Raw genomic sequence first — 24,986 nt, 5'->3', positions numbered from 1 at the left:
GGGCGGGAAACTTGCGAGGCGCGGGGGCCGCAGCTCCCGCCGCGAGTTAGGCTGGTGAAGGGGCCGCATTCCCCATCAAACCGCTCTGCGGCGGAGCCGAGCTGACCCGCGTCCCCCGACCCGGGCCTCCGCTCTTCGCTCCTTTTCCGACCGGAGCCTTCGGGCCCTCGGGGCGCTGCAGTGCTCGTCCGGAGGCCGGAACTCCTCACCCCGCGCCTCCCGCCTAAATCCGGGACGGGCCCGCGGCCTCTGGGCGAGAGGGGGGCAGACAGACCCGGCGGCGTGACGGCCGGTCCTCGGCGCTGTCCCCGACGTGGACGCGCGCCGCGATCCATCCCGCCGCATTTATTAATTCCCCCGTCTAGACTGAGGAGAGGGCCGGGCGGCGGCTCCTTATCTGTATCTGGCATCACCTGCAAGCGATACACTGAAGGAGCCACAACAAGCCCCAGCCCGGGTCGCGGCTGCAAGGGAAAATAAGTCCACCCAGAACCAGTCTGGCGTGTCCTTGGTTTATTTTCTTTCCAGACCCGAGATGCGGCGGGCGGGGGCCGGCCGGGAGGGAGGGGGCTGGGAATGGCCCCTGGACATGCCGTGCCCAGGTCACTTGGTGTGACATTTCAAACCCTTGTGACTTGTTTTCTTGAAAACTGGCTTTAGTGATCGCAGGAAATAACCGAGAGATACTGAATCTCCAGCAGGCCCCCGGGCAAGCACAAAAAACCGGGAGGCTCAAGTTTTACCCTTCGCAAATATTTAACCCTTTGGCAGCCGGGGGCAGTTCTACCCTCAGCCTGACCGCAGTGGGTGCACTGAGGAAGCGGCCAGCTTACTGCCCGCGATCCACTCCTCATGAGGAATCTCTGGTATTGCGTTTCACCGTCCTTGGCCCGCCAGTGAAATAATCCACAAGTGTCTCCTTTGTACGGGTTTGTTTTGAGAGGGAGTTGCCATCTTAGTTCAGGTCGAGTCTGGTAAGGAAATAAAATGCGTCTGTCAGACAGCTATGGTCTCTGGGTAGGTGTCGTCGGTTAAAAGACCACGGGCAACGTGATGGCCAGTGGACGCTTTTAAGGCAGGATTTCGTAACTGTCCCCACCCCCCCCCCCCACCAGGGGGGTGACCTGCCGGCAGTTACTGAAAGTGGGAGGTGGGAAAATTGAGCCATATTTATATTTTACTTCCTGAAAGTAAGGTGATGTTAGCACAAATATTAAAGAGAACATTCTCCTTGGGAATTAAGGAAATTGTCCTGCAAACTTCGAGATAAGGGAAGAGATATGTCGGGTTAATGAGGACCAGCTTTACCGCTCAAGTGTCCTGAACCGGTTTTAATAATCAGGGTTAGGTTCTTGGAGGCTTCCTTAACTTAGACCATTCCCTTCCAAACAGAAATATAGAGACTTCCATTTACTTTCTGGCTGACCATTGCCTTGGGGACAAAGCTTCCAAGAAATACTATTTTTGAAAAGTTTTTGTTTACCTAGAATATTGGGTTTTGTAATTTAAAAAAGGAAATAGCCAGTTTTTGAAGAAATGATTTCACTAATAGTTAATTAGCTCTGAATTTTTGGTTTTAACAGACGGCAATATTTTAATGCTACCAGGAGAAACATCTACCTGTCTACTTACAGTTCTTGTCTTCATCATCCATAGACCAAAAATCTACTTTTTGGGATAGTAATATGAGTGTCTGCTTTTAAATTTTGGGAAAACAGCCAGATATAGGTGGTTACAATTATTAGGATGCCGGCAACTATCAGCTTTAATGTATAAAACATCACAAGCTCTTCAGTACATTCTTCTAGCTGCCCAGAGGGGCGCATCGTATTCCATGTGGGTTTCCAGAGAAGGGGGACTGACTTTGAAGCTATAGTACAGCGGTCCCTGGTGAGGTGTCAGATCCACGCTTGGTTAGTTACATTAATAAATATCGGTTTTACTGGTTCCCAGGTTATCTTTAAACATCTTCTATAATACAGTAGGGATTTTCTTATAAATTAAATTACCTGTAACAATTACAAGTGTTGTTTTTTATGCTCACTGAACTTAAATGAGATAGATCTCACTTTTAAAGTGAGATTGTGTAGTAAAGTCAGTTCAATAAAAGAGGCCATAGGTGGACAATGGGAGTAGTTGCTTAACTAGATTCACTTTAGAATAAAATTTTTCTAAGATTTATCTAATAACTTGGATAGCTTTGTGTAATTGAGGCAGGAAAGGGATTTCCAGAGACGGAAAAGTTTATGACAATTTACCACAAAATTTAATACACATTGAAAGGCTGCATAATTCTGGGAAATTCAGAGTCCCTGTGGCAGTATTCCCACTGAACTTTAATATTTAATGGGTTGTGGAACAGAAGTCACTCTTTTGGTTTTGAATGTGGAATAGCTTAAAGTCTTTTTTTTTTTTCTTCCAGAGCTACAAATACTTGGGTTTAAATGAGACATTGTTTGAAATTGTTCTCTAGAAAATGTGAGATTCTGCCACTGTTGCCTAGGGGAGGGCATAAATTGCCACACATAGTGTTAGCTGTGTTTTCCCATACAATATTTTACCAAAGAGAGTAAAGGAATTAACTGAATAGCAGCATGCTGGACAGAGGAAACAATGAATGAATAATAAAGTATTTGCAGAGAAGTTCCCAGTGGGGTTGTGATAAAAGCAGGAAATTCAGAGTTTATTAAGCTGATGAAGGAGAGATTAGGAGCTTTTAAATATGGGTCTGATTGATGTAAAGGTAAACTTTCTTCAAGATACTGGCATCCAGGCAATAATGAGGATTGTGTGACCAATTACAGACTAGCACCTTGTTGATGGAGACTGTGTACGTAAGATGAAGATAAATGGAGCTAGACTGGGAACATTAGTGGGAGAAAGGGCAGGAGGAAAAACTCCATTGGAATCCAGATGTGGAGTTGGTGTGGGAGGGGCTCAACAGAAAAATGCTCGCCTTCTCCCCATCTGCCAGCCCAGCAAAGGTGCTCTGGGAAGCCCAGGAGTTCTAGGTGAGTTCTGCTCCCACCAGGTCAACTCCTGGTGGAGAAGTTCAGCAGGCTGGCGTGAGGACGGGTTGAGGAGGGAAAGTCAGGTATTCAGGAAAGCTGAGCATGACCCCATTGAGAAACAGGATGGTTAAGGGGCTGGTGTGAGTACACAAGGCTGGAGACGGTGAGGAGTAATCTTCACCCAGGTCATTTAGACTCCCGATCTTAGAAAGCTGCCAGGTAGCCTGAAAGAAAAGAACCAGGTGTTTTTCCCAGTGGCGCAGAGTTGGCAGGGAGAAACAGTGGGGGCTGAGGTCCAGACCTGGGCAGCCCGGGCTCGGTTCCCAGCACCCTGACGGGCCAGGTGGGCAGGTGAGGCTCAGAACTGGAGGTCTCCGCTGGAAGCAGCCGCTGCTACCGGCTGCGGGGCGGCGGGGGTGACAAGTCCGCCAGCTTCACCCGTCGTCACTATTCCCGCACCTCGGGTGACTTTTACCGATTTGACTAAAATTCCGGGCTGTAAAACCTGAAAGATAGCGTGGCTTTGCCCAGCGGGACCCAGGGCACTCACAGCCTGATCGGCTGCAGCCCCTCCTCTAACCACCTCCCCGACGGCTTTTCGCCTTGGCCAGGCGTGGCTCCGAACTTCGGGAGACCCCGAAGCCACCCCACGCAGGAGAGAGCAGGGGTGGGGGTGTTTGTGGCATTTGTCTAGCGAGCGCGAAGCAGGGATGCAGGCGCTCACTTGAGCGCCACGCGCTCCGGTCCGCGGAGACTTTTAAGAGGTTGTGAGCAAAGGGGAGCTGCCTACTCGCGCCACGCGGCCGCGACGGGGGGTGGGGGGGAGGGGTGTGTGGGTGGGGGCCCTGGAGACCTCTGGGGGCCGCGCGGCGGGCGCCCCTCCACGCTCCGGTCCGTCCACGCGGGCACCACAGCTGGGAGGCGCAGGGGTCTCTGCCGGTTCTCCCAGCTCCAACGTCGTGGCACTTGAACCCTTGCGCGGGCAGGTTTAATAGAGACTTCTGAGGCGATTTCTGGCAGGCTAATCGCCGCGGCCTCAGTTACTTATGGCTACCTGCAAATTTCAGACTATACGTTTATTGTAACGCGAAGCGGGAGATATTCCAGTGCTCTTTTCAGCTACTAGGACTTTGAGTCGGCACCCTGAGACCTGCGAGCGAGCGGGGTTCAGACATCTGTCCCGGTCCGGGAGCCCCGGAGGCTGCCGACGTGGCGTCCATCCCCCCGCTGGGTCCGCTGTGAGCGGGGGGGGGGGCGCCAGGTGTCCCGGGAACCCGCGTCGGGAAGCTGGGGCCGCCCCGAGGTGGGCGGGGGCCACCGCAGCGGACTGGGGCCACCGCGGCAGCGAGATTGCAACCCACAGGAAGAGGCGCCTGCTCTTATTTTTTGAAATTAGACTTTTTTACTATCTCATTTACGAAAGAAGACGGCACCTACGTTAACTCGGCATCTTTACGGGGCTCCAATCAGGAGGATCCTGAACATGAGGTGGTAAGTTTCCATTTTAAGAAACACACAAAAATTTCGTATTTTTCCAATTTTGCCCCAGATAATCTTGAATCTGATACCTATTCAGACCAATCCCCCCTCCCCGACCAGATCTTTTTTCTCGGTGATGTTTGATTTTTTCTGACAGAAATATTATCGATATCACTCAGCGAACGGCTTAGCGCCGACCATCGCCTTACGACGGAAAACCACGAGAGCAAGTTAGGGAAAGGTCAAGATCTCAGGCAAACGCTTCTCGCGTTCAGATGTGAGCGGTGAGCCTCAGCATTGTGACCTTCGGTTTTTCTTCATTAGTGCTTCACTTTCACAATTATTTGAGAAGATACTTTAGGGTGACTCACTGTGATTGATATTTTGGGATCACTAGTTTTAACTCTGGAGAGTAATTTCAGCTCAGCTCTGCTATGGAAGATTTACACTATCTGCTAGGAAAGTTTAGGTAGCCTAAGCGCTAAATTCATTTCAAATAACCCCTAAACATATGTTAATTAAAATGTGATAATGTTGTAACTGTCTTTACTCCAAACGTTAAAAAGGGACGTTCAGAGCAGATTATTTAGTCAAGATACTTCTGGAATTGGAGTTAACATTTATCTTTCAAATTTGTACTGCCATAACAAGAAATCACCTTTGCAAACAGAATAAGTTATTTTATTACAAGAACAAGACAGACTTGCTAATTTTATGTCTAATTTCACACATATTACAAATACAAATAATATATTATCATAAAACAGGGTTACCAAACTCCAAAATATTGTGCATAAATGAAATAAACTCAATTTGCAAAATTAGAGTAGAACATTAAAGTATCTACAGTCATTATAAATAATGCAAAGTATATACTGTTATCTACAAAGCAGGGAAGAAGTATAAACATGTGAAAAGTGAGTTTAAGGAACAAGTAGAACATTTGCTTGAACAATTTAAAATATTAAGAAGGGTATTTAAGTACAGAACCAACCAAAACATTTATTTTTTCTCTTTTTTTAAGAAAAACTGTCGAGCTTCTTCCCAGGCCTGTTGAGGAAACCTGTTAGCCAGTTCAAGATAGTCTTGGGAGTCAAAGCATTTTCCTGATTAAAAAAAAAAATTTTTTTTAATAAAAAAGTTAATATGATTAAAATATTAAAAAAAGTCAAAATTATTTTGATGTCTGAGTATAAAATGGAGATATACACCAGATAAATTAGATAGTTTATGTAAACAAAGTGATTAATTTCTGTAGTACAAAAAAATATAGATTTTAATCATAATCTTTTTTGTTCTAACATATTCAGATATTACCCCATGTTAAACGTTATGAGGAAAATGGTTTAGTATTCCAGAGTAAGAAAATAATCAGGAGAAAATAAGTATGGTGAACAAAATAAAATGGCAGTCATTTTTTTCTCTTGGCCTTGAAAGAGCAAATGGGTATGTAAACTTTGTATCTGGTTTCTAAAGCAGTCTATTTAATTTCAAACATGACTTTAGTTTAAATATAGCTTAAAACCTGCTCCAAGCTGGCATTCAGCGGCCCACCACTGAGGTGGGCAAAGCAAACACCGGTGTGGCAAGGCGGGCAGGAGCAGCAAGTGCTTGGAAACCAGCAGCTTCCTGGCCACTAAGAATGTAGCACCAGCAGGAGTGCTATACCCCCTCCCTCCACCCCCGCCCCCGTACCCCGGGTAGAGGCTCACCTGGATTTGAACATCATGAAACATTTTATGGTGATTTAATCTAAGTAAAAGGGACACTGATGTCCAAGGAGCAAACTGGCAACTTAGTGAGACAGTTTTACTTTGACCAAGTAAGTATACTGTGAGCTGTCACCAATATAGTGACGGGCTCTTAATGCACAAAGCAGAGACTAATTTCCCATTGGCTGTCTGGTGGGTCCAGCCACTGCAGTTGGGGAAAACATCCAAGTGACAGAAAGATGGTCCTTGGGAAAGAAAGAGGGTTGAACAACCCACAGCCCTCAGGCCAGGGCAGAGGGCAGCCTCCTCTGCCTGCCAGCTCTACGGCAAAAGGTGACTCATCTTTACAGTCAGGAGAAAGGACAAAAGAGAACGTTGATACTTCTTACTGGCAAAAAGACTGCTGTTTAAAAATAAACACACTAGAAGATTTTTCTAGGTATTTTTATATATTTAAAATAAAAAAAAAGTTTTATAAGAAATAGTAACAGATGATACTGATTTCTTCCAAGAACCTCTGGTAGTTTTTAAAAAACACTGTGCTTGTCTGGCAAAAGTGATGGCTGTGTCCAGTTCTGGCTTAAACACATAGTACCGATGGGGATGGGACTTGAATTTCTAGTTTAAAAAGCGCTTTCTGTTTACTTCTCTGAGTACCTGATAGTAAATAAAACAGGACACTTTTCCACAATTTTATTAGTTTTAGTTCTATTCTAGTCTATGTACTTTTCAACACCTGTGCACTGACAATAACTGTGTGTGTGAGAGAGAGACACCGTCCAGTGTGACCCTGGCCAAGTCAGGAGTTCCTAGAGAGTCTGCTGAGAGTGGGCACTGGAGAAAATCTGAATTAGGGTTCCATTCATCAAGATACTTCGAGGACAGCCAGCCAAAGAGAAACTTATACTTTTCAAGTACAAGCTGGGCAGTAGAGTACTTAAAAGGTAAAAATGTATTTCTAACTTCAATATTTCCACCTGTGACTAGAGGGGATACCTCTACAGGAATGCTATAGGACAAGAAGTATTTATAAATCTCTTATTTCCTAAACTCTACTGAACTGATGACTGTTTTCCCCATGTAAAACAATTTTATATTTTCAATAAAAATTCAAGCATTTGAATTTAGGTGGAAAATATAGGCTACTATCCTTGACAAATTTTATTCTGAACATGGACATGAACCAAAGCTACCTATGTGATTTCAGTATTTATGTGTAAAATGTAGCCAGTATTAATGATCTGTCTCCTACATTACAAAGTTGTTCTCCAGTAATTATCTGACATTTATTATATTATGCACCAGCTGAGTATAAACTACGTAGAGATGTTTTGTTCTTTTCTTTCATTTCTGTAAATTTCTCCATATATGCTGGTGCACTCATGCTTGATGATAAAATTGATTTCTTATTCACTAAAGTATACTAGTATCCAAATCTCAAATATTTTAGGTGATATAACAAATTGCTTTCTTTAACAGCTTCAGAAGGTGAGGTAAGAAACATGTCTGTTCAACTGAACAAACACACAACATTTCATTTCACTGAAGACATACCTTTTGGTTGACAAGACTGGTTATCTGCCTGACAGGGAGTCTGTGCAAAATCCTGTGTGAGACAAAAAGGTGTTTTTATACCAATGCTGTTAATAGTGAAAACTCAGGGCTTTAAAAATGCTTCTGAATTGTGAGACAACAATTTTTGCATGAATACTCTGGAGTTCAAATATAAAAACTAAAAAAGATGTTAATTATGCTGTCTATGTTGTTATAAAATCAAAAGAGTGTTAACTTTTAAAATCGTGCTACATATTACAGGGATCAGATTGCTGTCTACTATGGAAACTACAACTTTATTTTATATCTAACAAAGTAAATGTATTAGTAGAATACACTATCTTAATACATTAACAGCTTTTTAACATTTTTTTAAAGCATAACATAAAGTTTGTGGTTAAATCTTTTTTTTTTTTAAGATTAATTTATTTATGCACACAGAACTGGGGTACATGCCAGAGGGTGCAGGGGAAGTGAGGGAATTCAGCAGAGACAGAGTGGGGAGCAGAATAGGCAGATCGATGAAGTACACTGGTGATGAGAACAATAGGCGAGTCAGGAGAGGTCTGCTGCGCCATGTGGATCACCTCTGGGACTGAGGCTCCAACTGGCACTGAAGCAGCTTAAGCTACCAGGGAGGGCTTAAGCTACCAGGGAGGGCCTGTGGTCAAATCTTAAAGCCTGATAATTTTACTTTTATATGGAAAATGAGAAATACAATATATAATGTGTAAATTTTCAGAAGTCTAAGACAAACTACTAGATCCTGCTTTTTATTTTACATCATTGGTCATTTTTTTCACAATAAAGAATTTCTCCCTTCAGGTGTGCCAACTCCTATATATTTAATATCATTTTCTATTGACTGTTAGTAATCTAACATATTGGGGCATTGCAGAACCATTTCATAAAAAAAAATCCAACACATAGCAATTCATTCCTTCAAGCACAATTATCTGTTAAAAAAATGGGATTTAACGCCACTAAGCTAACATACTATCCCAAATAAACATTATAAGAGGTTCTGTAGTATTTCTAAAATCTGTTGTTAAAGTATATGTTAAATCTTTAAGCTACATTAAGTGTGTTAAATGTACTGGAGTAGATTAAGAAGTACTTTGAGATCAATACCAGATGAAAACAAGTAATGTTTATGATCTTGACTTCAGCTTCTGATATTATTTTTATTTTTTAAATATATATATGTATTTTTAAGATTTATTTTACTTCGTTATGCATATAAGAACTGGGGTGTAGGCCAGAGGTGCAGGGAGTGAGATGATTCACCAGAGACAGAGTGGGGAGCAGTGGGCAAGATGCAGGTGAGACAGGAGAGGTCTGCTGTACCATGTGGGATCAAACTCAGGCCTCAGTGGCTGGTGATAGTTTGATAATACTGAGACTTTAACCTTTGTACCATTATGGAGGCCCCCTATTATTTGTATTTTTTTATAAATCGTTTTCCAAGCAGTTGAAAATGTAAGGGGACTGTAAGGGGACTAAGTTGATATAAATGCAAAACTGTCTCTGTGTAGTTCTCACTGCCTGGCTGAGTTCTCTGCTTATCCCATGAACAAATGAACCTTACCTTCTCAGCAGTTCAGGTGCTTTTCTGCCTTAGTTTTCTCAACAGCACTTAACAGTCTCTGACATGCTATTTGCTACATTTATTTATTTGTTTCTTGTTTGATTCCCCATACATTAGTGAAAAAATCTGTGAAGGCAGTAATTTTTATTGTACTATTCACTGCCTATCCAGTACCTAAAGCAGTGTTCAGCACACTGTACACACTAAAAAAAATTACCCAATGAATAAAAGAATGATCTGAATTTAAAAACTCAGTCTTAAAATCCTTTATAATAATCTTCTGTTGAATTTATCCTAAGGCTCTAGGAATATATGAAAAATTCTGAATGCTTACATGTTGCCTCTATAAGACTTTAACTAAGATTTTAATTTAACCATGGACATGTTTGAAAGTCCATACTTTACCTGTTCTAAATGTCTTTGAAACTTTTTTTTTAGGAAAAAAAAAAAAAAAAGGAACCAACCCAGACTCAAAACAGAACAACTAAGTAGAAAAAAAATTCGAAATAAAATTGATGTAGTTGTGTTGGCCACCTAGCAAGAGGGTATTTTAAAGAAAGTAAACCACCAACTGCTGTCTCAGGTGATGAGGGCTGGGGGCCTATTTGCCATCGTGGCACTGTGACGCCCTTCACCAGTGACAGATACACATCAGTCTCAATAGGAAACGATACCAACACTCAGAGCTCTGCTTTCTGTTTCGTTCTTATGAACAAAAGCATGTGCAAATGGAACAAAAACACATTGATTTTTATGGTATAACATTTGAAAAAAAAATGGAAGATTTTCAGTAAATAATGATTTGCAACTATAAAAGAAATTACATCTAAGCTATTAGCAAATGTTTAATAGCCAGTTGACTGAGTTAATTTAGATGTGAAAATATTCCTGTGCTTTGCTGCAAAACTAATTCTGATCTCCACCCTATAGAATTTAACTGGATCAGAAAAATAGGATTATACTTAAACATTCTATATAAAAAAATGCCACAGGTTCTTTTGATACATATGTGTGCATATATATATGAAGCATACATATTTTAAGATATTTACCAATAGGCTGAATTTTTAATTTATCTTTTAAAGCAATTCTTATCTATTTCATACAACTACACTACAAGCAAGATGAATATAACAATTAATGCCTTAAAGAAGTCTGGCAATCTTTTAAAGACATTTCCTTAGTCGTGGGCTCACCATGTCATTAGCTGGAAAATAACCTTTTCTTAAAATCCTCCAGGTAGAAATTATACAGTACATAAGCCCCAGTTCTACTGTTTTGGTATTTTAGAAATTAATTTTCAAGCACAGAAATATGTGAAAAAATTAAAAGGTAGTGTTGATGGCAATTCTAAACCACTGGCTCACTGCCACTCACGTTAACCTGCAAATAAAGCCAGAGAATTGGGCATAACATGCAAGGTACCTGAATGAACGTGGCCAGTAAAACACAGCTCATCTCCTGCTCCAGAATGATCTTGTTCTGATAGTTGTTGTAACAAGCAGCAATAAGTGAAGGGAACAGCACTTTGATCAGCCGTGGGTCACTGAAATACTGGAAAGGCAACTGGCAGAGCTTCTGCAGCACCGTGGGATGGCGGCCCGACTGTACAATGACCTGAGACAGAGGAGGGGCCTCAGGTCGACTGTTAAAAGCCCCCACCTCCCCACACTGTTAGCAAGAACGTTTGGAGAGCATTAAGGTGAAAAAGAAAAGAAAAAAGAAAAAAAAAAAACAAAAACCAAAAAACACTCCTCACCAGAGCTTCCTTAAAGTAGTATTTGAAAGGAGGGGAAAAGAAAGATATTTCATTTTTTAAATTGTGAAAAAGATTCCTAAAGTTCCGCAGCCATTTAAAAAGTACTATGACCCATAGGGAAGGGTCCAGCTGCAGGCGTTGAGAGAGGAGGCCTCTAAAGTGCAGTCAGGACACACACAGCTTTACCCAGCACCTCTGCAAAGGGCTCACCCTTGAGAAAGATGCCCTCTCCTGTGGCCCTGTCCGCTGCAGCCTCCTTCCCTGGCTCACAGACTGCCTCTGTGGATCTGCTAAGTCTGCCCTGTAAGCCCGCCCTGAAAGCCCTGGAAAGAAAAGGGGACTGGAGGGGAATGGGCACAGTTTCAGCAAGCACAGGCTCCCAAAGAACCTTTCTCTGGCCCATATTCCTTATCTGTGTTTCCATCAGTGCCACTGAGTCTAAAAGGAGAGTTGTTTAGATAAATGAGACTGTTGTCTTGAAGTAGTCTAGGTTTACAACTGTGTACATTTTAAGAAATGGGGCAATGCAATTAATGGGCTTGCAGGGAAGGCCTCCTAATTTACTTCCCAGGCCTACATGATAAACTCAGAAATGTCAAAATCAGATCTGTTTCAAGTAACCTTGATTAGACGGTTCTAATATGAAAAAGCGGGTGACTCAAAGTCCACTTCTTGGTATAGAAGTATGCTCAGAGAACGCTAGGAACACTGTAAAATCTAAGGTCAGGACTGTAAATTGTACTTGGAAAAACACAATTTTACAGGTACACACCCAGACAGGACTGCATTCAAATTAAAACCAGAAGGACAGAAAGAAACAGCAGAGGAAGGAGAAACATAAATTACAGGGATTTACAAGTTTTCAAAGTACTTTTAACAATACTTTAAGAACACACTCAGATGATAATGCAGTTTGGTTTAAGAACAAAATCAACAAAGTAATAGCTCACATATTTTAGTTCAATAGCTAAAATGACATCAAAAACCTTTAGAGAATGTTGATAGGGACTTGTTAATACCTTCAAATCCAGGAGGAATTTTAAAGACTTGCAGTGTGACAACTCAGCATACGGCTATTTCTGACATTAACTGAGAAAAATATGCCCTATCATCTACTTTATTGATAAAGCATTTATTAAAATCTTTATTTTAACTATTAGCCACAAATTTTGTAGCACAGCCAAATGACCACTACTTTAGGATTTATAATGATGCCATTATTTAAAGTCTCTTTCCCCCTACAGACAGAATTTTCCTTTGGCGCTTCATTGTTAACATGCTATTACTGCTATTACTGCTAAAAAGGCTGTTACTCTGGCTAGAGGCTGTCACTGTCAACTCCCAAGTGGCAGTGCCCCCTCCTGATAAGTTTACACAGAACATGAGAGCTTACTCAGAACTTACTTTACTTACTTTAGACTCTTGGGCCTCGCTGGGGTAAGGCAGGGCAGACAGAGCTGACCATCAATTGCCTGTTGAACAACTGAGTTCCAGAGGTTATCAGCAGCGCTGTGGGGTGACCTGCTGAGTGTCTGGACTGCATAAGACACATATGGATACAGGCAGTGGCTGCTTTGGGGCCAGGAGTCCTATTCTCACACCGCTTATGATTGGACTTAACCAGGTTACAATGGAAGTGGTGGTGAGAGCGAAGTAGGATAGCTAGTGAGCAGCATTGTCCTGTGGCCACACTTCAGACATTATGGGGTGACAGGATTAGGAGGTCTGAGCAGGAGCCTGCATTACTCAAACCTGGTGGGCAAAAGCAGTCCTGTGGCATACAGGGACTGTATGGCGGCTCATGGCCTGAGCGTAGCTGAACGGCCAGAGAAATTAGGATCAGAACTTCTTGGGGCTGGGATGCCAACAGCCTCACCTGATGAATGTTACTAGGAGAGAGCGAATGTTACCTGAGTGGCTTTAGACTGAGTAGGAGTTGGGAGCAGGGCCCAGTTTTATTTTATGTAGTCACTCACTCCCAGGTCCGAGGGTGGTCAAATATCACCTTGGACTATGCAAGCTTTTCAAACTGAATAGAAAGTCAATAGAGCTTATGGGATGTGAAAAGTTTTGCTGAATGAAAGTGTACATAATTCAGGGAAATCTCGTGTTTACAATAGGGTTTTGTATTTGCCTTCCTTGATGGAGCTGTAATTACATCAATAACTGCTGGTATGTCAAAGGTTGCTAATAAGTAAGAGAAGGTGGGCTCCTGAGGCTGACCAGGTAATCTTTCCTCCTGGGACAGATCAATGTTAACACAGAAGGGCAGCCCACAGAGCCCCCTAAGAGCACTGAACCCAGGGAAGGGAACACTGTTTTTGTGGTGAACATCATCTGGTAGACACTGCAGGCAGGGAGCTGCTATGCCCCAATAATAATGAGGACCCGCCTCTCAAGTATGATTTTCACCATTGGATGCAGAGCAGAGCTCCAAGGAAACCAAACGAACTTTCAACAACACTCAGATCCAAAGAAACTGAAACTTAACTTTCCACTTGCTCTTAGGTACAATGCTAAAATGGTGCTAATTGGAGAGGGAGATCTCTATCTACCAGCTAGCCATAAGACAGTGCTAAAATAACGACAGTGCCTAAGACAGCACCAAAGGACATTGTCCTAGGTGGGCAGCAGCTAACAAAGGGCTCACACCTGTGTGCACAATTCAAGATCACTCAGGCTCAGGGGCCAACAACAGGTTTACTTAACAAACAGGAGACAGGGGAAAAGGAAAGAGATGCCAAGGCTAGACAAGGTGCTGCTGTCCCATTCCAGAGAGCATCTGCAGTGCCCAGAAGTCCTCAACTTAACCACTCATAGGTGAGGTGACATTGCAGCAGATCATAGCCATAGAGTGAAGGGTGGGCTGGATGCCGGATCTATGATGGACTCAGCAGCACCAGGAGGTAGTGCCAGAGAACCAGAGGCTTGGTCAGCTCTTTGTGAACCATTGGTGTACACCAATAGCAAGCAGCTTTGAGACTCTGGGTTAAGCCAGCAGTGCTCCATGCAGGCCTGTGCAGGCCTGTGGGGCTGGAGGCATGTGGGGTTGGAGGCCTGTGCAGCAGCTGGTCTCTGCAGAGATCTGTGGAGGCCTGAAGGTCTAGAGACCCACAGAGGTCTGGTGAATGCTATAGAGGTTTTTTGCTCCATGCTTTTTTCTCTTTTGTGGTGGTCTACTGAATCCTTCTTTGAAAATAGTCCAAAGAATGTTTCCTCTTCAAAGGTGGTCCCATGAATTCTTCCCTCTTTGGAGGTTGGATGCTGACTGACTCAAACTGGCTCTTTCTCTACCTTGTCTTCTCTTCAGGGTCCCCGAACCTACAAGCCTGATTGGACTGTTTTGATCCTAAGCGTCTGACTGGACTGTGCACCAATCAGCTCACTTTGCATTTCCAATCTGAGTAAATCAACTCAAAGTTCAGTAGCAGATGGGTTTCGATTGGCCCATTTAAGGTCCTGGAGACTGATGGAAAAGGGAGAAGCTTGGCCCCTGCCTAGAGTGGCCTGTACTAGGGTGAGGGCAGGCTGTGGGCTTGAGGGCTCTGGGGGGCCATAGCCACAGCCAGCCTCACTGAGCTGGGGGAGGGGGAGTGCCCACAGGCAGCAGGCTGAGACTGGTGCCTCAGCCCCAGTAAAGCTGCCTTGCCCCACAGGGATCTAGTTACAGAAAGAGGGAGAGCGAAAGATCTTCCACTTCCTCTTCTTTTTAGAACTATTAATAGTCTGGGAAGAAGGGGTTTAGAAGAAGGAAAAGTGCATGTTTGGCAATGTGTGCTACAGCTTGGTGGGAAAGGGTTGGGCGGGGGGGGGGTGGTATCAGCATGCTGGCATATTAAATGGGGTCTGGAGCATGGAGGGACATGCTGGTTTTTCCATCTACTGCCTCCTGGCCACCCGCTGGGTTTTCTGGTGGCCGGCTGTGCTTTCTGCCAGGTGAAGCATACTGAGTCACAAGAGTCACAGTGAGCTCTAAGTCCAGAAGACATTTTCTGAGTGCTCTTGTGTTGAGTGCTATGGAAGAAGAAGAGAAGAGCAGAGCCTTCCTTTCACACACCAATGACACAGAAATAGTGTGGAGATGCTATGGTAACTTCTCAGGGAGATGAAACTGTACACAAAGGACAGTGATACAAAGGAGCTGGGCAATCAGCAAGGGAAGGATTGTTACTAGGAAACCCCGGGAGAGATTACTCCTGACTGAGGTGAACATAGAAACGGGGTGGACCTTCAAGGCTGGAACACATCTTGGCATTGGAAACTGTAGTTTGAGACAAGAAGCCCCCACATTGAACACTGGCCTGTTCTCAGTTGCAGTAACACAGTATCATAAATTGGGTGACTTAACCACAGAAATTTTGTTTCATGGTTCTGAAGCCTGCATGTCTGAGTCAGAGTGCTGACACTGTGGGGCTCTTGTGAAGTTCTCCTTGTGGCATGAGATGGCTGAATGTCCCTCTTCTCATACGGTCACCAATCCCACTGCATTAGACTCTACCCTTAGGACCTCTTTTAATCTGAGCACCTTCTGAATATTCTGTCTCCAATTACAGTTCTCCTAGGGGTTCGGGCTCAACATGCGAATTACTGTGACCCAATTCAATCCATAGTAAAGCTGATTTCTTACCGCCATTGGTCAGATGTTTCATTATAAAGGCTATTTTCGCTAACCAGCTGTATTTCAGAGTTGATGGCTTTTCCTGTGACAGCTGTCCCTCAGTGGCCAGAAGACATGCTCAAGGGTGCTGGTATTAGTCAGGCCATATGGCTGTAGGCCTGGCTGTGAGTCTCAAGACCCTTTATAAAATAGGTGTGCAGAGGCAGTCTTCAAAGGTTAGGTGAGGATCAAATGAGACCATGTCTGCCACCACGTTGTGAAAATGTTAGCTCAGAGTGTTCAGCTAGCATACCAGCTCTCACCCAGTTGCCCTCTCCCAGCATCAAGGCCGAATGCATGTTTTCCATAATCCCATCCTGACTCTCCACAAGGGCTGCTCATTAGAACAGGGCCTGGCAGCGGCAGGCCCTACTCTCAGGCTGAGATTCAGTGCCACTCAGAAAGCCACGGCTGCACACTCCCCGCGGCTCTGCCCGCACAGAAGAGAGCTATGCAAACAATGCTGGGGCTGCCAGCCAGGGTTTGTGGTGGCGAGGGAGGAAGTGCATACTGACAGCTCTGAAAAGAAAATCCCAGCATAAGCATGTTCCAAAAAACACATAAGTGGTACAGAGAAACAGACTTGCCCTATGTGAACATGTGTGTGTGTGTGCACACGCGCGCATTGTGCTAGACTTGTCAATCTGAAACCAGAGTAGGAAGGGCCAAAGCTAACAGACTGGTGTTGTGGGCTCTGGATTCAGACCCAGGATGAGCTTCCTTCAAAGCACTTAAGTAAATCCTTAAGCCTAGGAAGTTTTCTCAGTCAGCACTGCCAGAGACAGCCTGTCCCTTCTACCACAGGCATGCAACAGCTATCTAAGTGCATGTAGTCTAATCCCTAGTCCCCAAAGGGCAGGAACTGCTGTGTCCACCACTGCTTTGCTGAGAGTTAGGTCCATCAAAGTTACTGGAGTGAATAAATCCAAATGATAGAGCATTTCCAGTTGGTGAACTCATCTGTGGTTTGCTGGGGAGAGAGCCCCATATTAAATCTGTTCTCATATTCCGGCGTGGAGGCCTCTGTGGTGCCTCCACATCTAGTTCCTTGTTAAACTTGTGTCCCCCCCCCGCCCCCAACACATATGTTGAAATCCTAACACCACAGGGATGGCATCGGGAGGTAAGGGCTCAGGAAGGGATTAGGGAGGACGGAGCCCTTGTGAGGGGGGTCAGTGCTCTGATAAGAGACTCTTTGGTCCTTGCTCTCCCATCTGAAGATATGACGAGAAGCTGGTGGTCGGCAAGCTGGAAGACCCTCCCCAGAACTGGATGAGGCTGGCACCTTGATCAGGACTGCCAGACCCCAAACATGTAAGAAATAAATGTCTGTTGTTCCTAAACTATATAATCCATGATACTTTGTTGCTGCAACCTGAATTAAGACATCCTTAAAGAGTGGATTTTGTGATAAGCTGTTATTCTAGAAGGAAGTTGCGCTTGGGATCCTGGGGTCCCTGTGATGCTTGGACTGGTTATCAGGAGGGGTCTGGAAAAAATCCTTCCCCTACAAGGAGGTGGGTTATACTGGTCTCCCATTTGGTATGAGGTAATTCAGTCTTTCAGGACATGGCACTGTCAGCCCCTCGCAACACTCAACACAGAAGGATGCCTGTTACCGGGCCAACACTCATAAGGCTTCCACCCACAATATCTGAGTGGCAAGACCTGCAGACCTGCTCTGGATGGGCAGACAGGGATGGCTATACTTTTTTTTGAAATTTTTTAAAGATTTATTTATTTATTCATACAGAACTGGGGTAAAGGCCAGAGATGTGGAGGGTGAGAGGCTTTACCAGAGACAGAGCGGGGAGCAGCGGGTGGGCCAGAGAGGTCTGCCTCGCCATGTGAATCTCCTCCGGGGCAGGCGGGGATCGAACTCATGCGGAAGTAGCTTTTGATTCTCAGTGCTGTGTTTCAACCCCCTGCACCACCAGGGAGGGCCCGGCTATACTCTTTATGACAGGAAATCTAACACTCAGAATGCCTGAGACTTATCCTAGGCCCCCCAGCCTGGTGGAGCTGGGCCTGGAAGGCTTAGGACTCTGCTGGCTCCTCCTCCCCTCTCAGGGCTGTAAGACTTTCGAGGCTGCCCTGTCCTGGGTAGAGGGGCTCTCTTGGGCTGGCCTGAGTGCATTCCTGTGATTGGCTGCCAGCCAGCTTCTTGTGGGATTTCGCCAGCCCAGATGAAGATGAGGATGACATACTACCATTCTAAACACACTAAACCAGCCGACACACTCAGATTAAGCCAACACAAAAGGCCTTTCTTCAGAAACCTATATTCTGCTTGGCTGGGTATCAAATAACCAGTCCTTGGGCATATGCTGGGCTGTGCCAGGAGTTTGTCTCAAATGATCAGATGTAAGAACTTGAAAGAGCGGACTGGCTGGTGAACGGCTGACTCCTGTGAGTTAACTGCAGAACATGTGACCCCAGGAGGAACACGTGGCCCCAGGAGGAACACTTGCTTGTGCTGTTCTTGTAGTCGGCTGCTGGCTGGGTTTTGGGGGCTGACAAATCTGGTTTTATGTTCTTGAACAAATACTATCATGCATAATACATCCACAATGATAATCCTTGGTCTGACCTGAACAGTTTTCCCAACTGTTCAATTTAAAGAAGGTAAAGGGAAGGTGGAGGTAGGGCATTTTTGTCTAGAAATCCATTAGCTTGGGGAGTTTTCAGGTTTCACATGTGTAAAAGGACAGTTGCTACACCCCAGAGAATCTGGAGGAGAGTGACTAGGAAGGCCTGTGGAAAGTCTATCATATTATATAAATAGAAAACAGCACATTTCACCTCACCCAGAAGGCCCCTTTCCTCCAACTGTGACCACCTGGAAGGCAGCCAAAAACCAGGAAGTGAGCAAGCAGTTCTCTGAGCAGACAAATTAGTCTATTCATCAAATATTTACTGAGCATCTACTCTGGCCAAGGGTGGTGTGAGACCCTGGGGAGGGGCCAGGGAGCAGGTCAGACTTTTTTGTCCTCACAGAGTACCCAGTCTTTCCACAAGCTTGTGACAATTCCTCACAGGAAGTTCTGCCAGCTTTGACTCAGAAATGAATTCACAATTGAGAAGTGGGTGTCCAGTCTCCCAGAAAAGTGTTCTATGAAGTTTCTTGTTCACATCCCTCCCTCAATTCTATCTATTTGTTCTGTCTGAATGCTTGTTCATCCATTGGTTACTCATCTCTCTCTCTCTTAGACATAATCACGCTGTCTTGTAGAAAAAAATCTCTCTAGAACTCACATTCAATAACATAAAACAAATGGTCAAGCTGTTTACTTGAATCTTATTGATTATATACTCTGAATCCTGTTGATTTGCTAAGACTATCCCTCAATATTCTCTTTATTAACGAGCTTCATCTCCATTGTGCTTTATTTTTTTTTTCATAAAAATAAAGACTTCTCAAAGGCACAAAATGATGTAAAAACACACTATTATTCAAAAAAGAAATAAAGTCATTTGGTAGAAAAATAATATGATATTTACAAGGGACTTCACATGGAGTATGTCAAATCCAAACCATTCAGAATAGCTAAGCATTTTAAATAGTTTATTATTGCAAGGTCTGTGATGCCTTTTAAATGCTAAAGATCAAAAAAATAAAAGACTTATCTTTCTGACTTATCTCTGGAAAGTTTCTAGATACATTGCTGAGATTCTACTGCCCTGTCTGTTATGGACCAGAAGACATGCTCTCGGCCCTGCCTGGTGCCAAATATGTGAGAACAGTTCTCAAGACTGAAAGCTCTTGGGGGACAGGAGCTTGGGGCCTTTTCTTCACTACTGTATCCTTAGTGTCTGGCATCTTGCCTAATGGCGCCTGTGACCACCTGGGGAGTGAATGCCTGAGGAGAGCTCTGGTTCCCACACTGGCTCCAGGGCCTATACTTACCACCCAGGCCCTGGCTCACTCATACCCAGGCCTTCAACATTCTCTGAGGACACTGTCTTTGGATTTGCAAAAACAGGTGACTGGGGACTCTGGTAGTCTTTATTGAATCCCATACTCTTGGTGCAATAGTATGGAGAGCCAGGGTGGCATCCTTCAGCAGACTGGCAAACCAGTGTGCCCATCACAAGGCTAAATGAACACCCTTAGTCAAGTGAAATGGGGTGAGTGGAGTATAGAACCACAGAAATGTACACAAATAGTTAAACCTACCAAGGTAAATTCCTTATGCCTAAGGATTCTTGCTTTGTTTTGTTCCTTTTCGTGTCAGAGACAACATGTCCTCAACAGAGGGTGTCTAGACATCTAAATTCATTAAAAGAGACAGCCGAAAGAATCTGTAAATCACTGGAACAAAGAATATTTTTCTAGCAGAGCAGAAACAAAGCAGTTGTTGCATTCCTCTCCGGAAACTGGTCTTGCTGCAACGTGAGGTAGCCAGGCCAGGGCTCCAGTGAGCCCCTCTGTCCACACTGCTCCCAACAAGTGCCACTGCACCCAAAGACTGGATCCTGGATAGGACCGATGTGACAGAAAGGGCTTGAGCCCATGATGATTCAAAGAAAATGGCAAGCCCCAAACACACTATCTTGTTTCTCAAATCAGCCTGAGGGTTGAGTAGGAAGAATGGTGAAATGGCTTTATTTAAATATCACAAGAGAACAATTTGAAGTGTCTGTTGACGTTTATAATCAAATCAAATTCAGAGCAGAGAAACAAAAAGATTCCCTTGTCCAGCACTGCAGACACATTCCTTTCCTCCCAAACTTGCTTCTGCCATAAGATAGATTTCTCGGCTGAGATTAAATGCAGAGATCTTGGCAGGCTGTGTGGGAGGTAGACCCTTTAAGCTCTGGCCTTCGTCCTGGTGGTCCCCTAGACTTATACTATTTAGCACCAGCAGCACACAGGGAGGAAGGGGGAGGAAAGAAGAGTGGAGGGAGGAAAGCCAGTAGTTGGGGTCTTGGCTCTCCCCTGCTTGTGAAACCAGGTGATCCTAGAGAAACAGGGCTCTCCTTGCATAGTAAGGGGTGAGTAGCTGTACTGCCATGTCCCTCCAGAGAGACTGGCAAGAAGGTGCCTGGCTCTGCTTCCTGTGCAGAGTAAGTTGTGTGCTTGGTACCAAGAACAGAGGGGTGCAAAAGAGGTTTCTGGGAAGATTCCTCCTTCACTAACACTCTGCTCCTGTAGCTGAGAGCAATGCTTCAGAGCCTGGCCTCTGCCTGGCCCTGCGGCACAGGTGTGGAAGTCCTGGCACCACCTTCCCATTCTCCATACACTGGAGTGGACTTTGAGATAGCATGAGCATTTTGTCTGCCTGCTTGCAATGTGGAGGGGCTCCTCAGCATCTCCCAGAGGATGCTTCCCCAAACTGTTGGCCTGGCCCACAGCTCCCTCCAAGGCCCGGCGGGCCTACCCCACTCCTTTTCTTTAGCTCTCATTCTCCCCTACCTTCTAAGCTCCATTAGGAAGAACAGCATGCAGTTCTGGGCCTATCAGGCTATTCTGTATCTCAGTATCTTTCCTCATGGTTTTTCCTTTGCCTTCAATGTCTTTCTTCCCTGCTACTTGGTAAATAATCTATTTCACTTTCAGGTGCTAGTTAAATCATGACCTCTACTGTGAAATATTTCTTTTTAAAGATTTATTTATTTTTGAAAAGATTATTTATGCATACAAGAACTAGGGAAAAGGCCAGCAGTGCAGGGGTGGGGGGGGATGGGTGAGAGGATTCACCAGAGACAGAATGGGGAAGAGAACAGGCAGATCTACCGAAGCACACTGCTAAGGGGTGCAGTAGGCGGGTCAGGAGAGGTCTGCTGTGCCATGTGGGTCGGATCCCTGGCTGAGGATTGAACACGTGCTGCAGTGGCTGTGACTTAACGCTTTGTGCCACCAGGGAGGCCCCACTCAATATCTCTGAGAGCAATCTCCCACACAGACTCAGCTCGTGTACTGTCTGTCCTCAAAACCCCCAAATATCAGGCCGTTGCAGGCAGGGCCTCTGCTTGTTTGGCCCACGGCGTCCGGGGGGCCAGCGCAGCTCAGTCCCTGCTGAAGGATGAGCTGCAGCACCACCAGTGCTACTCTAGGCCGCGAGTACCACAGGGACAGGGCCTGGCTTGTACTCCTTTCTGCATCTTCCCGCACATGGTCTGCCATGTTGGGCATTTAGAAGTTGATGAATGAGAGAAGGAGTGAGTGATGGATGCTCACATAGACTCAAAAGTGACAATACTGGCATTCCCCCAAGTACAGGTCACCACTGTTCTGTGCCAAGAGTTTCTTTTTCCTTCTTTCACATTGTATAGTCTGTGAGAAAAGTCACCTTTAAATATAGCATGTTTTAAGTTCCTGTTAGACACATCTTACAACAGCAAAAGAAGGTTGGACTAGGTTACCTCATATACCTCACTAACCCTGAAAAACACAGATTCTATACTTTCCTTGTCAGGGATTTCCACTTTAATTTACATTTGAGAAAGAAAATTGCCTAGAGAACACAGATCTTGGAAATTATACATATTTATATCATATCATCATTAATTTGAGGGACTTTAGTATTTTCTGAATATTTGCATCATTTATACCCCATCTACCACACAGAAGGAGGGTAGGAGAAGGAAAGCTGGTCAGAGACAGCCCTAGATGATGTGTCAGGAGGTCTGGCACCAGCCACCTTGGGCAAGCCCTTCTATAGGCAATGACGGGAGCTGGGCTAGATGATGGCTGAGGGCCTATCAGCTTGCAGCCCTGATATAATCCTGTACAACATATGTCAACACCCTACAGCATTTAGACTATGTTTTACCTAACAATGAAAAAAATTGCCATACAAAATATGCTGCTCCCAAATTCTCAACTAGCAGCTACTCTGGTTTTCTTATTTTTCCCCAAAGATTTATTTATTTGTGCTTACCAGAACTGGGGTACAGGCCAGAGGTGCAGGGGGTGAGAGAATCTACCAGAGACAGACTGGAGAGCAGAACAGGTGAATCCACTGAAATATACTGCTGAGGGGAGCAGCAGGCGAGACTGGATAAGTCTGCTGTGCCATGTGTGTCAGCTCCTTGGTCAGGGATTAAACTTGTGCTGCAGTGGCTGCAGATAGCTTCAGAGTGCTGTGCTTTCAACTCTTTGCACCACCAGGGAGCCCCCACTGTTTTTCTTTTAAAAGATTTATTTATTTATGCATACAGAACTGAGGTAACAGGCCAGAGGTACAGGGGCGGTGAGAGACAGAGTGGGGAGCAGAACAGGTAGAATGAGGAAGTACACTGCTGAGGGGAGCAGTCGGCGGGTCAGGAGAGGTCTGCCACACCATGTGGTCACCTTCCCGGGGCAAGGATTGAACTCAGGATGAAGTGGCTTTAGCTTCTTAGTGCTGCACCACCAGGGAGGGTCCCGCACTAATTTTCTAATGCAGCTTCTTTACAAGAACATCATAACTGAAAAGTGCATCTATTACTAATAGGTTGTGTAAGTGGGGGTTGAGCAGGGGTGGACAGTATTAATAATGCCTTAAAACACAAACAGTCCATGTGAACTTTGAACTTTTCCTGTGAGGAGAACTTGGGTTAGACCTTCCTCACCATGGAGTCTTTGGGTGGTGTGAGAAGAGCAGGGTTAATAAAAAGAGCAGAGGCAGCCAGGGAGCCTGGATGCATTCCATGGAGCATTTATAGGCTCACCAGCACTAGTCTATGACAATTTTATTTAATCATAAAAATATAATAGTAGTCAAATCTTTTTGTAGTTTCAGTTTACTGCTTTCTCAAGTGAAATAAATGGTCTCTCAGATTTCTTTTGCTTTCATCTCTCGGCCCTAAGTACAGTAGGATAAGGTTCCAATTAAGGTCCATTAAATGTTCACATTGATTCATGTATACCCTTTCCCAGTTTCTTTTCCTAACACAATCTCAACGCACCTCTGAGTTATCTCTGTCGTGTGTTTTCAGTTTAGCAGTTGCCTATATAGAGGAGAAAGATTTGGGTGTCAGGTCTCCTTCCTACTTCTGCAGCCCATGGTAGGGCCTGCAGATTCTCCTTCACCATCCTCCAGACCAGCATGTGCTTATCACCTGTCAGGTGTGTCTAACGGGACAGGGCAGCTGGCAAGAGCCGGAGTGACCTCCCAACCCTGATGCCAGGCTATATTGGCCCAGTGTGATGAGTGGCAGCTACAGGAGGCATCTGTGGCACTTTTACATCTTTAGGATTCACAGAGGAGCCTGAAGGTAGGGGACACACAGGAGAAACATGCAGAGATGGTCTCTCAGAGGCTGCCGGTTGCAGATTCCAGGGCTTTTCTCATTAAAGATAGAAATCTGGGGGAAGAAAATGTTAACTTCAACATCACAGCTAGCATGGAGAGTGCCAGCCCAACTGCATGTCCTGACTTAGCTCATCAGCAGTGCTATCCCTATTTTATAATAAGGATGTTGGTGGCAGGAAGTAAGGGGTTTGCCTAAGATCACAGAACTGGTGGCTGCCACAGCTGAGGCCACGACTTAGGTCACTTGGCTCCAGAGTCCATACTCTTTTCTTTAAACACTCCATCCATGGCATAAAACAGAGACCAGGCACTGACAGCCACTGTGATGGACCTCAGCTCACCGCTTCTGACAGGTGAGGGCCGATTCTCGGCACATATTCTTAAAGGGATTGTGCATGAAGACACTGAAGAGGTGAATTTTTAATGCCTCAGTGAAAACTTGCTGCTAAAATAAGTATGGTGGCTTGGGGTCTTTATGTGTAGATTTACCCGAATGTGCTCTTACAGTGGGGTTCATCTGCCAACAAGCTTTACTTACACATCATAATGAGTCAAGTAAACCTGGACATGTGTAAGAAGGACGATACCTAATTTTGCAATAACCCTGTGAGTTATTCTTGTGAGAATTTTTGTCTCCAGGTGCTAGTCGGGGAGAGTTGCATTCAGGATCACCAGCCCAACTTAGCACCCAAGAGACCGGCTGGGGGAGATTGGAATATTGAAAGTGACTATAAAATGGCTATATTGTTGCATTTCTTTCTTACTGAACTTTCAGAGGAAGTTCATATTACTTTATTAAATATGATACTTTTTTTTTTTTTTAAATTTTAGGAAAGGAACTACAACTGTCATACAAAGAAAATACAAAAACTAGAATGCCTGTGTTACAGCTAAAGAGGCGTTTCCACCCCCGCAGACAGCCTGGGAAGCCCTGCGGCAGTTCTGTCCCTGCTCTTGGCCCCACTGGCCTGGGGAGTTTACCTAGT

The 24,986-nt window shown here is 44.7% G+C and overlaps 1 protein-coding gene across 2 annotated transcripts in view; it reads right to left on the bottom strand.

The window, feature by feature from the left end:
• Nucleotides 1-5,472: 5,472 nt before the first annotated feature.
• Nucleotides 5,473-24,986, bottom strand: part of SCAPER (S-phase cyclin A-associated protein in the ER) — a 398,115-nt gene continuing 378,601 nt past the window's right edge. For both annotated transcript variants that reach the window (XM_004688004.2, XM_004688005.2), the window contains exons 29-31: nt 10,770-10,961; nt 7,757-7,808; nt 5,473-5,596 (exon numbers count right to left, since the gene is read on the bottom strand). In XM_004688004.2, the coding sequence (XP_004688061.1) occupies nt 5,493-5,596; nt 7,757-7,808; nt 10,770-10,961 (348 nt within the window). In that variant the 3' untranslated portion in view covers nt 5,473-5,492. The remainder of the gene's footprint in view (nt 5,597-7,756; nt 7,809-10,769; nt 10,962-24,986) is intronic.

The sequence above is a fragment of the Condylura cristata genome, unplaced genomic scaffold (assembly GCF_000260355.1).
Source record: "Condylura cristata isolate star-nosed mole 26May11 unplaced genomic scaffold, ConCri1.0 scaffold00023, whole genome shotgun sequence".
Lineage (NCBI taxonomy): Eukaryota > Metazoa > Chordata > Mammalia > Eulipotyphla > Talpidae > Condylura > Condylura cristata.
Note: the sequence above shows the minus strand (reverse complement) of the source record. Positions and strands in the feature narration are given on the sequence as shown.